Genomic DNA, 14,892 nt, shown 5'->3' on the forward strand with positions numbered 1-14,892 from the left:
GAGAATATTATTACAAAAGGGGACATCTCACAAAATTTGAACTGATAAATCTATTCTTTTTTTTCTTTTTACTTTCGTCATGTGATAACACTGATATGAGAAAATTGCTCGATTTGCGTTCGGTCGAATGAAAGAAAAGATTCATGCTAAATAATGAGTATAGAAGGAGTGTTACTTGTCAAATTCACTAGAATTAATTATTGTAACTGATTTTTAAAAATTATCAGTATTTTCATTAAAAATTTAGGAAGATTTAGTTAGAATTACAAATGTTAAAGTTAGTACGTGGTTTAGATTTTACAGATCATATTTACCACTTGCCGGCGGAGGTTTGTAAGGAAAGAGCTGATTGGCTAGAACGGGATGATTCGACCAATCAGATTTAGCTTTAGAAATACTGTACTGTCATATGACAGCTGATCGATTCTGAGCTGATTCGTCGCCTGTTACAACAACAACATACAAGAAACTCGGGTAAGAACTGCTTATGATTTTCTTTCGTATCGGGATATCCTGCCATGAATCATATTTCAGGACCTAAAAAGTGTTCATCGTTTTGCTGAATTCTTAAGGCAGTAATATCCAAAATTTTTAAAGTGACATTTACTCAAAATTTCGCTGGTAGACCTACAGCCTAGGTATAGGGCTAGGCTATCCCAGGAAAAGGAACCTAGGCCTCATATTTTAGCTCACACAACTTTAGTCTAAGCTCTAGCGGTAAATATTGATAAAGAGGAACCAATCCGAAGGGGACAGGAAATGTGTATTCCCAGGTAATTTTGATGTGTATTGCACTAATTTCACCTTCATCACCTTCATTTTGAAGATAGGCTAGGTAGCTAATCCCCCTCCAGGGACATCTAACCGTTAAAGCCTTATGGGGGAAAAATTCGACATATGAAGACATTATGGGGAGCACCTCAGTGGCATGATCAGTATGGTCTTAACCTGCCACCTCCGTGGCCGTGAGTTTGATTCTCTGGCATTCTGTTGAGGGGTTAGAGATGTGTATTTCTTGTGATAGAAGTTCACTCTCGACATGGTTCGGAAATCATGTAAAGCTGTTGGTCCCATTGCTGAATAACCACTGGTTCCATGCAACGTAAAAACGCCGTACAAACAAACGTCATTATGGGGAAAAATCGGTAGTTCAGAGTCTAATATCGGGAGAAAAAGAATAAAGAATAATTATTATATTTTATATTCCTTTAAATGAAACCTAAAATAAAAGTTTTCATACTAACCTAACCTAACCTAACCTAGTAGGCCGTGTTACCTGGCCCTTCCTCTTCCTTCTATTTCCACTTTCTTCCTATACTTATTATTATATTCATATGGGAATAAATAGAACATTTCTTTTTCTCATTCCTTCCTTTATCACATATTCTTTTTCTTTATCTTTTAAGAAGAAAATTGGTATGCAATATTATATATAGGTTATCCTTACTCATATCGGCTAGAGCTCGTAGTTATTGAAGGCTTTTGGAGTAAATGACTGATCATTCCTTTTATCAATAGTTAGGCTCGTCCATTAGTATTCTTCATTTTCTCCCATCAATTCATCATCAGATTTGGTCTATTATTTGAGATTTACATTATAGAATATAAAGTATAATTATAATTATTCGTTTTTTATGCTGATATCAGGCTTACCTATTTTTCCCCATAAGGTCTTCAGTATTTCGATTTTTCCCCATAAGGAATTAACAGTTAGATGCCCCTCGAGGGGGGTTATCCTCAAAATCATTCATTTCCGACGGAAATGAAGGTGAAATTCCTGCAAAATACATCTAAATTACCTGGGAAAGCATTTCCTGTCCTTTGGGGATGATTCCTCTCTATCATTCTTTATCGTATAATTTATAATTTAGGGTAGGTTATTTGTTCCGATACGTAATACAAACCATCGGTCCTTTAACAATAGGAAGTAGCTAGCGGCAGCTGGAACGGTCGTAAGCTTCGAACAAGGGGAGAACGGTAGTTAACTGCTTGTCCGATCGTCGCGCGCCGCGCGACTGGGAGGTAAACAAATCACTTTTGCTTTCGGCCGTGTGTGGGAAGGACGTGTTCGCCATCGCTCTGCCCGCTTGTCGTTTGCTTCAACCTTGAGTATTTGTTTTCTCTTTCTGTATATCAGGAGTGATTGTAAGTACTTTTTTCTCTATTTCAATTGAATTGCAATGAGTGAATTAGAGGAGATTGAGGATCACCGCGCCCTCCAGTCGCCCGTAGAGTGTGTCCCGGTCCCCGGGCTGGAGGGACGTAAATGTGGGGTTCAGGTCATTTGTTGAGGTGGACCCCCACACGTTTGGTATACTCGTTGTCGAGGGCGAGAGTGCTCCCGCAACGAACCATGTGTGGTATGAACTGGTCCGAGGCGAGTGGGTGCTGTACGAGGGCAGGAAGAGACTTAGGCCGGCCAAGAAGTCATCGGAAAGTCCAGTGACTCCTTTGGTGTGACGGACACTTCGTCCTCTTTCCTGCCTCCCGGCCAGCCCCCACAGGTTTTGCGCCTTCCCCTCCCCTGCGGGGGGGTAGCGGAGTCCTTTTCCTCTCAATCGATCCGTCGAGTGTGGAGGAGGGCGCCCGCTACCCGGATGTACAGCTGTATCGGGGTCTCTGTCTGCTCTGGGGGGATATTTCGCCCCCCAGGCGCGGGAAGCCCCTCCTATTAACCCGACTGTTGCTTCCGCAGGTGTGCCATCAGCGAAGGACGACTTGGGACAGGTGTGGGAGTCGCTGGGACTGCAGGAGTGCCAGCATCCAGGGGTTGCTACAGCGGTTGGCGGGGTCGGCCGTGGTCACTCATGGTGCGGTGACCACCACGACTACCACCAATTAACTACCATGCGTATTAGATGCCACCACAATCTTGTATATAGCCACATATAATGTCGGTGACACCCACGGTGGCAGTACAAAAACCAATTGCCGCCGTTCCAAAGAGGACGATGCCACCACCACCTGGATTTTTTCCTTTGCCGACCCCGGACTTCCGCTGCCCAAAGAGTACCCCCCTGGACCTGCCGCCAGTGCCACGGATGACGGTGACTGTCGACAGGACGGCCTGGCTCTCCCGTGGTACCTGCCGTGCCTGCCTGTACCTGTGGCCGCTCCAGCGACTCTTTCCTTTTCAGGTACACATTCCATTTCAGATGTTCCTGCTGTTCCTGCTGTTCCCGGACCTGTTCCTGTCGTTCCCGCTGCTGGTGTTGCTGTAACAGTCTCAGGTCCTTCCGGACAGGTGCAGTCGGGCCCTGTTGCTTCGGCAACAATGCCGCCCCGGCTCCCTCCTGGATGGAAGACCTGAACGTCTGTCCTGCGGAGCCTGACGAAGAAGAAGAGGAAGAGGAATGAAGGTGTCGTCGTCTGTCTTCATCGTCTTCTTCGTCGTCTGCTGCCTCTCCTTCCCTTCGACTTCTAAGGCCAAACAGCCGAAGAAGAAAGAAGGTTGCCTCCTCCCCCCCTAAGAAGACTCCTTCGGGATCTTATAAGGGCCCGGCTCGCTCAGGCGAGCTGGGGAGCTCTTCTGCTGGTCCTCCTGTTCCTTCGGGTGCAGGGCCCGTCGCTTCTTCTGCAAAGAAGAAGTCGACGGGGACCAGAGGCGCATCAGCCTCGGCTGGTGTGTCCTCACCTGGTGCTAGTGGTTCTGCCGCTAAATCCAGGTTCCGTCTCGGGCCGCTTTCTCGTTCGCGAGAAGCACCGAGTGGACGCTCTTTCTAAAAGAGGACCGTCCAGCCAAAGTTTCGACGTCCGAGCTAGCTCGCCGTCAAGACAGCGGCACGGAGCAGAAGACTGGCGAGAGTCGTGCACACGACTCTCGCCAGGCCAGTGGACGCTCTCGCAGCGACCAACCGGCTGCTCGGGCTGACGTGACGGTCGCTGACCGGCCACGGGTTGAGGCGAGGAAGGAGTCCCCACGGCCGCCGGTACCAGCCACGGCTGGTACCAGCGGTTTGGACGCGCGAGAGGACGCTGGCCGGTCTCGACGCGAAAGGGAGCCTAGCAGGTCACCCGTCCGCCGCTCCCTGATGGGCCGGGCGGAGACGGTGACCAGCGGCAGCTCGCCTGACGCTAGAGAGCGGTCTCGACGTGCTCAGCCGAGCCAATCGCCCCAGGCGAGCGGCGACGCTAGGCCTACTGCTAGACCGTCACCGCGGGTTGACGATCGGCAGCAGCCCTCTACGCACGCTGGTCCTGCCAGCGAGCGTTGGGGGAGCGTCAGGTCTGCCTCTCCCGTACCTTCAACCTCCTCGGGCTATACCGGGAGGAGCGAGGTACCAAGGAGCGATCACGAGAGGTGCGCCACTCGTGACCCGGCTATGACGCCGTACGGCTCAGGTACGGTCTTAGGACCGACCAGGACGTACGCGCAAGTAGTTGGAGGCGACCGTCAGGGGTCTGTCGCTGTTCCTCCTTCTGAAGGAGGAGTATCGAGGGATATGCTCTTGCTGGAGGGACTGGACGTCCTACTCCACAAGACGCTGTGAGCGCCCGAGATACAGAGGAACTTCGCAGAGGTCATTAAGCTGATGCGTCTGCATAATGACCTCGCGGAAGGATCGCCGCTACCACAGCAGAGCCCACGTCCCGGCTCGAGTCATTTTTGGGGTCCCAGAGGGAGCCCAAAATGACGATGGGGTTGCCACGATCAGAGCTTGCGGACTCAGTCCTGGATCAGGTGGAGAATCTCGTCTCAGGACGGGAGGACTCGCTGAAATCCGGACGGTCCTCTAAGCTGCTTCCTCCCCCTCTACAGCGGCAGAGGCGATTCTACGTGCCATCGGAAGACCCGATACTGCCGAAACAGGTTAACCCGGAGTTAGCTAGGCTGACTCCAGGTGTGTCCCTGCAGCAGCTCCTGTCGGAGAACCTATGGTTCTCGCAGCAGGAGGCACTTGCCCTGGAATCTACCGCTATGGCAGCATTCCAGGCAGTTTCCTGGTTGGATTTGTGGTCCCTCACAATATCCAAAGTAGCGGCCGGCTCCGGGAGTTCTGCTCTCGAAGACGACGCTTCTTTTAGGAGACTGTGCCAGTCTGGAGGAAGAGCAATCTCTTACCTCGCCCATCAGACTGCTAACCTGTGGGCCAACTTGGTTCTTCGGCGTAGGGACGCAGTCCTTACCCGAGTGACCAAGGGGGCTGGGCGTGAGGCGGCACTCGGGCTACGGAATGGACCTCTTAGGAGTTCCCCAGCCCCAGCTCTCTTTCCTGGAGAGATGGTGGACGCTGCGGTGGAACGGCGGCGCAACTGACGAGAGTGACCGCTTAGTCCACCAGGCAGTCTCGAAGGTTTCTGGGCAACCTCGAGTAACTGCGGGCCAAAGACCAAAGAGCTTGGCTAGCGCTTGTCCACGGCGGCGAAGACGGTTTGCACCGTCCAAGCCCCGTGTGAAGACTCCAGTTGTTTCGACTTCTGCGAGAGGAGGCCGCAACCAGCCCTCCTCCCAGCCCTCCTTTCCCCGAGGAGGTGTTGGAAAGAAGTCGAAACGAGGAGGGAAACGCTAGGGACGGCGTTCCCCCTCACCTGCTGCCGGAAGTGGGGGGGCGGGGGTTTGCCTTGGCGAGCCAATTGGCGCGGGACTTGGCAGCGCTACACGGCGCCCACCGAGGAAACTGGATAGTAAGACGTTCCTTCGGGAGGGATATCTACTACCCTCCTTCGAGTCTCGGCCCCCCCTCATCTCCAAACCGGTCCATCTACAGACCTATGTCCGGGGATCAACAAAGGACAACGCTCTTCGACAGGAGATCAAGACCATGCTGGCGAAACGAGCTGGTAGAAATCGTGGAGGACCAGTCACCGGGCTTTTACAGCCGCCTCTTCCTAGTGGAGAAGGCATCGGGGGGCTGGCGCCCGGTGATAGACCTCTCTCCCCTGAACCGCTTCGTTCGCACGACGCGGTTCACGATGGAGTCGGCACGCTCAGTGCTCGACTCGATCAGGGGGAACGATTTCATGCTTTCAGTGGACCTGAAGGACGCGTATTTTCAAATACCCATCCATCAGTCCCTCCAAAAAGAGAAAGTACCTCCGCTTCATCTTCGACGGGACGGTGTACCAATTCAGGCACTTTGTTTTCGGTCTCTCAACCGCCCCACAGGTGTTCACAGCGAGTGTTCACTCTGGTGTCGGCTTGGGCCCATTCGAACGGGATACGTCTTCTGAGGTATCTCGACGATTGGCTGGTCCTGGCGAGCTCCGCTCGCAGTTGCTACAGGACAGAGATCGACTCCTCAAGTTTTGTCGCGATCTGGGGATCGTGATAAACTACGAGAAGTCCGATCTCGAACCCAGCAGAAGATGAAGTACCTGGGTATGCTGATAGATACGGTAGCAGGGCAAGTCTTTCCCGCAGACTTGCGTATCAGCAAATTCAGGGAGGCAGCCGGCCGGTTCCTGTCGCGGCAGAACAGGAACAGGCAGCACAGCAATGGCAAGTCGTGATCGGCCATCTGTCGTCACTCGAGAAGTTAGTCCCTCACGGGCGTCTTCACCTACGGTCTCTCCAGTGGAGGCTAAGGGAGAGTTGGTCCCAGGCCAGGGATCCTCCTTACTTTCCCGTGGCTATCACGGACAAGGTGAGGCAGGACCTGGCCTGGTGGCTCGACGACAAGAACTTCTTAAGAGGAGTGCCTATACGCACTCCCCCCGGAGATGCTTCTGTTCTCAGACGCATCGACCGAGGGATGGGGCGCACACCTGGAGGAGTTGCTGACTGCAGGTGTGTGGGGGGACCATCACGAAAGCACCTTCCTTCACATCAATGTCCTGGAACTCAAGGCGGCGTTCACGCTCTCCAAGAGTTTCGGGACCGCTTGGTGGGACACTCAGTGGTGTTTGATGTGCGACAACACCACAAGTAGTGGCATATGTCAACAAGCAGGGGGGGCTAGTGTCTCTTCCGCTCCATCAGTTGACGGTGCAGGTGCACGAGTGGGCCACGGCTCACTCAATAGAGCTGTCAGCACGCTACCATTGGCCAGCAAGAGGGAATGTAGTAGCGGACAAGCTCAGCCGTCGGGATCAGGTGATAGGGACCGACTTGGGGTCTCTACACCAAGATGTGGGGCGGAAGGCTCTTCAACCTGTGGGGGCGACCGGTCGTAGACCTGTTCGCCACCCGGGCACAACAGAAAACTTCAGGTTTTCTTTTCAGCTGTGCCGGACCCATGGGCGCTGCAGAGGACGCTCTCCAACACCCCTGGGACAACCTCTTCGCTTACGCCTTTCCTCCCTTCTGTCTGAATTCGGAAAGTGATCAGTCGAGTGCTGGGTCACTCCCAATCTCAGAATGATCCTGGTGGCTCCCAAGCGGCCTCAAGCCGTTTGGTATCCGGACCTGCGGCTCTTCTTCTTTTGCGGACGCACCGAGAGATCTACCCAACTGGCACAACCTTCTAGCCCAGCCACACGTAGAACGGTACCACCGCGCAGTCCAGTCCCTTCAACTTCACGGCTGGCTGTTATCCACCATCTCTTGCGAACGAGAGGCTTTTCTCGTAGCGCAGCAACAGAGATGGCTGGACACGTCAGACAGTCCGCTCTGCAGCTGTGTACCAGGGGAAGTGGGCCGTCTTCTGTGGTTGGTGTCGTAGACAGGGTTGTCTCCTCTCAGAGCCACTCTTCAGCAGGTAGCGGATTTCCTCGTGTTTCTTCGCCGAGAGAACTCCTCTCAGTACCCACAGTTAAGGGATATAGCCGCCGCCCTGGCTCTCGTCCTAAAACTGAGGGGACTGGACATCACGAATTCGTTCCGAGATATCCTTGCTAATGAGGAGCTTCGAAAGGTCTTGCCCACCCAGGGAACTCAGGCCCCCTGCGTGGGATGTGACTCTCGTACTTAGGAGTTTGACTCGAAGACCCTTCGAGCCACTCCGAGAGTCGTCAGACAGGGATCTGACCCTCAAGACCCTCTTCTTGCTGGCCCTGGCATCGGCGAAGAGAGTAGGGGAACTACATGGCCTTTCTTATGATGTTAAACATACCAGAGGCTGGGGATCTGTGACGCTCGATTTCGTCCCGAACTTCGTAGCTAAGACTCAGAATCCGTCGATCCTGACGACAGGTTCGAGTCTTTCACGATCCCCTCCCTCTTGGACTTCACCGATAATGATGCGGATGAGATGCTGCTTTGTCCTGTGAGGGCGCTACGGCGCTATCTGAAGAGAACTCGACATCTCAGGCCTGAGTGTCGACGCCTCTTCGTTAGCACTGGGGTCACCAAGAAAGAAGTCTCCAAGAACACGCTTTCTTTCTGGCTACGTGAGGTGATCAGGAGAGCGTACGAAGCTGATGGTAGCGACGACATCCGTACGCTCCGTCCGAGAGCCCACGAAGTCAGAGGTATCGGACCCTCCTTAGCGTTCCGTAAGAACTTCTCCGTGGCGCAGGTCCTGAAGGCTGGTGTCTGGGCCAACCAGACCACCTTCACGTCCTTCTACCTTCGGGATATTGCCCACAAGTCCTTGGATACTTTTTTCTTGGGACCTGTGGTGGCTGCTCAACGTTGTGTAAGCTTACCCAGCACCCGAGCAGGCAGAACAGCATCGATTCCTGGTATGACTGGGAGAATGAATGCGTGAATGAGAGAGTGACTGGCTTCTCTTCACCATCTTTTTCTACCTCTACCTGTGGGCAGAGGGATACGGTCGTTACCTTGCTGGAAAGGAGTCCGATGCAGGTAAGCTATTCAACAGAGCTCCATCCATCTCTTTAAACTAGAGATAGGAGTAAATATCCACCACTTTCTCCAACAAGGGGGAGGAAGTGGGATGCCAACATGAGACAAACCCATTACTTTACATTTGCTCATGTAAGGAAAAGTTCTTACAATGCTGGTACGAAGAGATACGCTTGCCTCTCTCTTAGTACTCGGCCCAGAGGTCTGACCATTGATCCTGCGGTTGCACATTCCCCGATCAATCGGACAGAGGCTTGGATCCGCTCCCTCGCTCTTACGACCAGGGAGGGCATTCCAGGGATGGACGAACACCAGTCTGTTCATCAAAAGACTCAGATTCCTCCCACCAAGAAAGTGAGTCTTCCTTTATGTTAAAGGACCGATGGTTTGTATTACGTATCGGAACAAATGACAATTGTCGAAAATTGCATTTTTCCTAACTATACAAACCTGAGGTCCTTTAACAATAAAGTCCCTCCTCATGCCACCCCTCACTCTGCGTATTTTTGCATGGGCCAAAAGCAAAAGTGATTTGTTTACCTCCCAGCGATCGGACAAGCAGTTAACTACCGTTCTCCCCTTGTTCGAAGCTACGACCGTTCCAGCTGCCGCTAGCTACTTTCCTATTGTTAAAAGGACCTCAGGTTTGTATAGTTAGGAAAAATGCAATTTTCGACAAATTGTCATTTTTGCCAGTGTGGGAGAATTTATTATTTTTGTTCTTCCAGGTAAATTTAGCCATGTTGATTGCCTCCCAATTTCTGTAATTTGTATTATTCAAGGTATACGTCTGTTAACAAAACATCTGGATGCCTATGCTGAAAGTAATTAGCTTATCTGCACCTAAGTTGACAGTTTGGGTTTGGCAAGGGCTTTGGTGATTGTGATGCTCATCTGTCAGTTTCCATTTTCCAGTGTTGCACAGAAATTCATAAATTTTGGCCATGAAGTTTCTTTAATTGGTCTTAACTACTAGTGCAGCTGTTAATTTTGGATGATGTTGGGCTCCCAACTTGACCTAGCATTCTGTAAAAGTCATAAAATAAAATACTTTGAGGTATCCAAAGCTGACATAGGCACAGGACCCCCATCGTAACCAGACCTAAATCACCAGAAATCCACATAGTGAAATACAGAAATTCATCTCAACCTAACCTTGCTCACTAGGTCCTAAGACTTCACATTTCCTCTTGTGCTGTTTTTAATCCCAGTAATTGACTTTCAGGCGAGGTTTATGTAAAGAGGCATTTACGTTGTAGACAAACATAAAAGTTTCTATAAACATCATGAATAGCACCTATCATCATCCAGTATCAAAGAGCTCTGAATGGAAGACTTTCAGTACAATAACACTAGATCTAGAAAATGGCGCATTTTAACAACTATTGCACAAATTATTTTTCATGTTTATTTATTCCTTATTGAAAAACATCACAATGGCCATCTTTGGTCTGGTAATAAATTCAGATTAGGCTCGGATGTCCAAACTGAATTTAATACCAGATATGGACCAATGATGGCCACTTTAATCAGGAAATGTAGTTTAGAGCTGGAAAGTATACAAGGTAGACTATTCAAAGGGTTAAAGGTAAATTTTTACTTTAAATCATAATCACAGTCAGAAGTTGAAAATACATTATCATATGAGTAACTTACCAAGTAATTACACAGCTGTACTTTGAATGCCAAAAATTCATTTTATTACTAGTTTAACTGATGAAAGGGTGACTAATAATTGTGAAAGAACTCATAACCTATCCACTGTCAGAATGTGTCTCATACTTTTATCGAAAAATTTCCACAAACTTTTATACAAAAAATTGGAAGATTCCTCCATTAATGGACATAAAGCAAAACCTACCAATATTAAATCCAGTAAAACTGTAAAACTGGGTTATATCTATCTAGAGTAAAGTACTATAAATAGAAGTACTCACTGATACGTCAAATACTGTTTTATACATTAGTTTGCTTGGTATTACTCAGTGCATTACTTACTGTACATTGATTCATATTCATTTATCATATGTATTGAATTAGCATTGCAGCTTTAAATACAGTACTGTGCTGTTTTATTTACTGAAATATTTCAGTTTTGCTATTTGACATTTCAGGCAATATGTTAGACAGTCTGTTCAACATTGATTGTGGGTACCTGGAAGGCCTTGTTCGGGGCTTCAAGAATGGTATACTCAAGCAAACGGACTACTTGAATCTTGTCCAGTGTGAAACTTTAGATGGTAAGTTTTTAAAGCTATAGTATTTTATTTTTATATATAAGTAATTTACCAAGTAATTACATAGCTATCAGTTTCTAGTATCGGCAGCTAAAATTTGAAATTTTTGGTAGCAATTTTTTGTTTTGGTGTAGGTTAACTAGCCCTGCCCCCTTTCAGAGAAGAAGAGGAACAATTGAGTTAAGAGCCTTCATTTGTTTCTGCTGGCTTACCACGTAGGTTGTGAGCAGCAGCTGAATTTGGAATTCAAATACTTTGCTGTTTTCTGGTTCTGATTAATTGGCGAAGTATTTTGCATTTGTTAGCCCTTTAGCAATTTAGTTGGGGTTTTAAGTAAAAACCTTACATTTTCACGAATTTGACTTCCAGATTTTGACTGCTTAATTTTTTGGACCTTGCTTACTTGTTCGCCGACAGTGTCAGACACAAGTATGACTAGCACTCATTATTGCAGAAAAGGATCCAATACTAGGTTAACCTCAGTTAGGTATGACTTACGTACAGTATGCATGACTTGCAGAAGTCAAGTATTAGTTATGTACTGAATGTGAGGGCGGGGATCCTAAACTGTGGAAGATTTTAAATTCTCATCTATCAAAGTTAGTGAGGGATAAAAAGAGAAAAGCAACCATTAAGCATGATAAGACTATGGCTAGTCAGGAATCTGCTAGATCTTCCACTGATGTACGTATTGTATCTGTGCCTGTAAGTTCACTCATTCCCAGTCCCTTGGCTGTTCCATGTGATCTTTTACTCAGCTGTCTAACTCCTGACCCCAATGCCATTGCCAACCTCGAGTTTAAATTTTGATCACAAGTTCAAATTATCACTAAACACTGGTTCAGATAGGGGAATCGGTGTGAGCCCTTATGGAGCGTAAAGTGAGTAACAATAGTGAAGTGTTACTGGAGGAGCTGGGTACCTGTCCCACCGATTCTCCTAGGCAAAGGTCCTTGCCATACTTCCCTAAACCTGGGAGAAGCCAGGCTGGAAGCTCAAGGGAGGTTGGTCGGGTCTGCGTACTGGTAGTTGGCCCCTCATTCTCACCTGCAGTCAAGTCCCAGGTAATAACAGACAGCCAGTGGAAAGGTGTCATTTCAGATGTTCACCGTCTTTCCTCTAGTTCAGAAGCTTCCATCCTTGAACAAAGGAGCCCGTGGCGCTTTAGTGATTTGTCTAGATCGCTGAAAAGGTCTGCAATGGATGTTTCCTGCACTCCCCCAGGTGCCATGCAAGAAGGTTTAGGAGTCTGTGCTGTCAAGCAGTTTTTGGGACAGCCCGGAGCACTTTTCCCCTGAACACTCTCCCTCCGTTTCTAGGCGCAAGATTTCCAAGCGCTTGTTGGCTCCCAAGCATTCAGCAGCGCCACCAAAGCATTCAGTGGCTTCCAAGCACCCATTGATTCTTGAGCGCCCAGTGGCTGCCGAGCAGCCAGTAGCGTCTGAGTGCCTAGTAGCTTTCAAATGCCCATTAGTGCCAACTCATTCAGAAATTCTTTTGCCACACAGTAGTGCCTGATTATGCATTCTCTTCTGAGTGCTCAGTGCCAGTTCAGAGTGCCATCTCCTCTGCAGCAAGCTCCAGTGTATTCGGTCGAGGATCCGTTTCTCACCTTTCATTCAGCAACGACTGAATAGTATTTTTGGCTTTTTAAAGAAACCCTCTTCTATGGTGAAACCATCTAGAACATTGTCCTTTTCATTTGTGTTGTCAGTTGAGGAGGAGGTGGATAAGGATCCAGAGGAAGATCATTCTTCTGCATATGCAGCACTGTTACAGTTCCTTCTCCACAGTTTTCCGAGTTTTTTCTCTGGCAGCTCCATCTTCACCTGCGTGCACCTTTCAGATGAGTAACCTTTCAGCTGAGTCATCTAGGTTGCCCAAAATGGTGCTCTCTACATCAGCAAGGAAGGCACTGAGCAAGGTTAAGACCTGGCTCTCGGACAAGAGAGAGAAAGGGAAGGCTTGCTTCAGCTATCCTCCAAGATATCTGTTAAACAGAAGATATTTATGTTAAGCCAACAGAGAAGCTCCTTCCATGGGTGTGGCTGCTTCCTCCCAAGGGGACATCCCCAGGTTTCATTGACTCCTTCCATAGGTCATCCGTTTTGGTGGCCAAAGTAATGTTTTCTTTAGCCGAATTTGATCAATTTCTCAAGAATATGTTTAAGATATCTGAGGTGGTGCCCTGAATAGGAAGATTCAGGGATACACTTCCTTACTGACAGATTAGGCGTCCTCTCTTGCGCAGATAAAGGGATTAGAGATGCATCTCGAGAGTTGGCCTCCCTCTACATCATGGGGATTTTGAAAAAGAGGGAGCTTTGGTGTTCATACACCACGAAGGGAGTCACCACAGCCTAGAAATTTGCTTTGAGTAGGCAAAGGTCTCAATCAAGACCAAGAGCGAACGTCCATTTAAGCTCCTGTTCCATCAACAAATCTTCAACCAAGCTCTTCTCCAGAAAATGAAGTGTCCTCCATGCCCCAGTAGGTGCCACTCTTCATCTCTTCTGGGAGAATTGGAGCAGGAAAGGGCCAAAACCATGGATTATAGAAGTCTTAAATTTTGGCTACTCAATCCCATTCAAAGGAAGACCTCCATTAGGAAAGAAGCCCATCGTCTTGACTGCCTACTCTAAAGGCTTAGAGGTTTTTGGCCCTCGCAGAGGAAGTATACTCCCTCCTCAAAAGCAGGGCAGTAGAAGTAGTCACAGATGTGAGCTCAGAAGGGTTCTACAATCGCCTTTTTGTAGTACCTAAGTCATCAGGAGGATGAAGGCTGGTCCTTGATGTAAGTACCTTGAATATCCTTGTTCAAAAGACAAAGTTTCAAATGGAGACGAATTGTTCCAGTCTTTTGTCATTTGTCAAGGAAACTGGATGGTCTTAATAGATATGCAGGATGCGTACTTCCACATCCCCATACATTGGACTCAAGGAAGTATGGGAGATTTGCATTGCAGGACCAGGTCTTCCAAATTCACGCTCAATGTTTCGGACTATCGACAGCTCCTTAAGTTTTTACCCTGGTACTTGCCCTCCTGGCAGGATGGTTCTGTGGGGATTTAGATGATTGGCTCCTTTGTTCCCCAACGAAGGAATCATGTATGGAGAACCTTCGGATGACCCTTCTTCTAACCCAGAATTTAGGAGTATTGATCAGTCGTCAGAAGTCCCAGCTGGCTTCGTTGCAGGTAGTGTATTTGGGGTTGACTGTGAATTCTGATCTTTTTCCGACTTTTCCATCCCACAAAAGAGAGGAGTCCTGTCTACAAACGGTAGACCCATTCCTCTGTCTTCAAGCTCTCTCAGCCAATAGGTGGATGAGTCTCCCCAGGACGTTGGGCTCTATAGAACAGTTTCTCACTGGGGAGGCTTCACACGAGAGTTCTGTTGTTCTTCTTCAGGGCCAGCTGGGACAGGAAAAGTCATCCAGACTCGTTCATGTATCTGGTGACGCAGAACGTCAAGAAACACCTGCTTTGGTGGAGGTCAGAAGACAGGGTACTAGAAGGGAAGTCCCTACTCCCTCAGAACTCCTACCTAAGCTTCTATGCCGATGCATCAAACTTAGGATGGGGCGCTCTCCTGAGAGACAAAGAGGTCTCCAGACATAGTTGCAAGAGTAAAAGGAATGGCACATAAATGTGAAAGAATTAAAGGCAATTCACCTGGGGCTGCATGCCTTTGCCTCAGAGGTGCATGACAAAAATGTAGTTCATTCGGACAATACCACAGCCCTGTTATACATCAGCAAACAGAGAGGAACTCATTCCTTTTCTCGGGATGCAGCAAGGGATCTTCTCCTCTGGGTGAACTAGAATTGGACAAGAATATTGACAAGATTATCCAAGGCAGATTGAATGTGCTGACAGACCAGCTGAGCCAATGCAATCAAGTCATCCCCATGGAGTGGGCCTGGATCCTTTTGGTCTGTTCGGCCCTATTGAGACTGTGGGGAAGACA

General features: G+C 48.6%; 1 protein-coding gene across 1 annotated transcript in view; it reads left to right on the forward strand.

The window, feature by feature from the left end:
* The first annotated feature begins 319 nt into the window (after window positions 1–319).
* The window catches only part of LOC135213605 (V-type proton ATPase subunit d 1-like), a 49,327-nt gene continuing 34,754 nt past the window's right edge, over window positions 320–14,892 (forward strand). Inside the window, exons 1-2 of the mRNA XM_064247627.1 lie at window positions 320–474; window positions 10,801–10,926. Coding sequence (XP_064103697.1) covers window positions 10,806–10,926 — 121 coding nt within the window. The 5' untranslated portion in view covers window positions 320–474; window positions 10,801–10,805. The remainder of the gene's footprint in view (window positions 475–10,800; window positions 10,927–14,892) is intronic.

Source organism: Macrobrachium nipponense, chromosome 43, assembly GCF_015104395.2.
Source record: "Macrobrachium nipponense isolate FS-2020 chromosome 43, ASM1510439v2, whole genome shotgun sequence".
NCBI classification, from domain to species: domain Eukaryota; kingdom Metazoa; phylum Arthropoda; class Malacostraca; order Decapoda; family Palaemonidae; genus Macrobrachium; species Macrobrachium nipponense.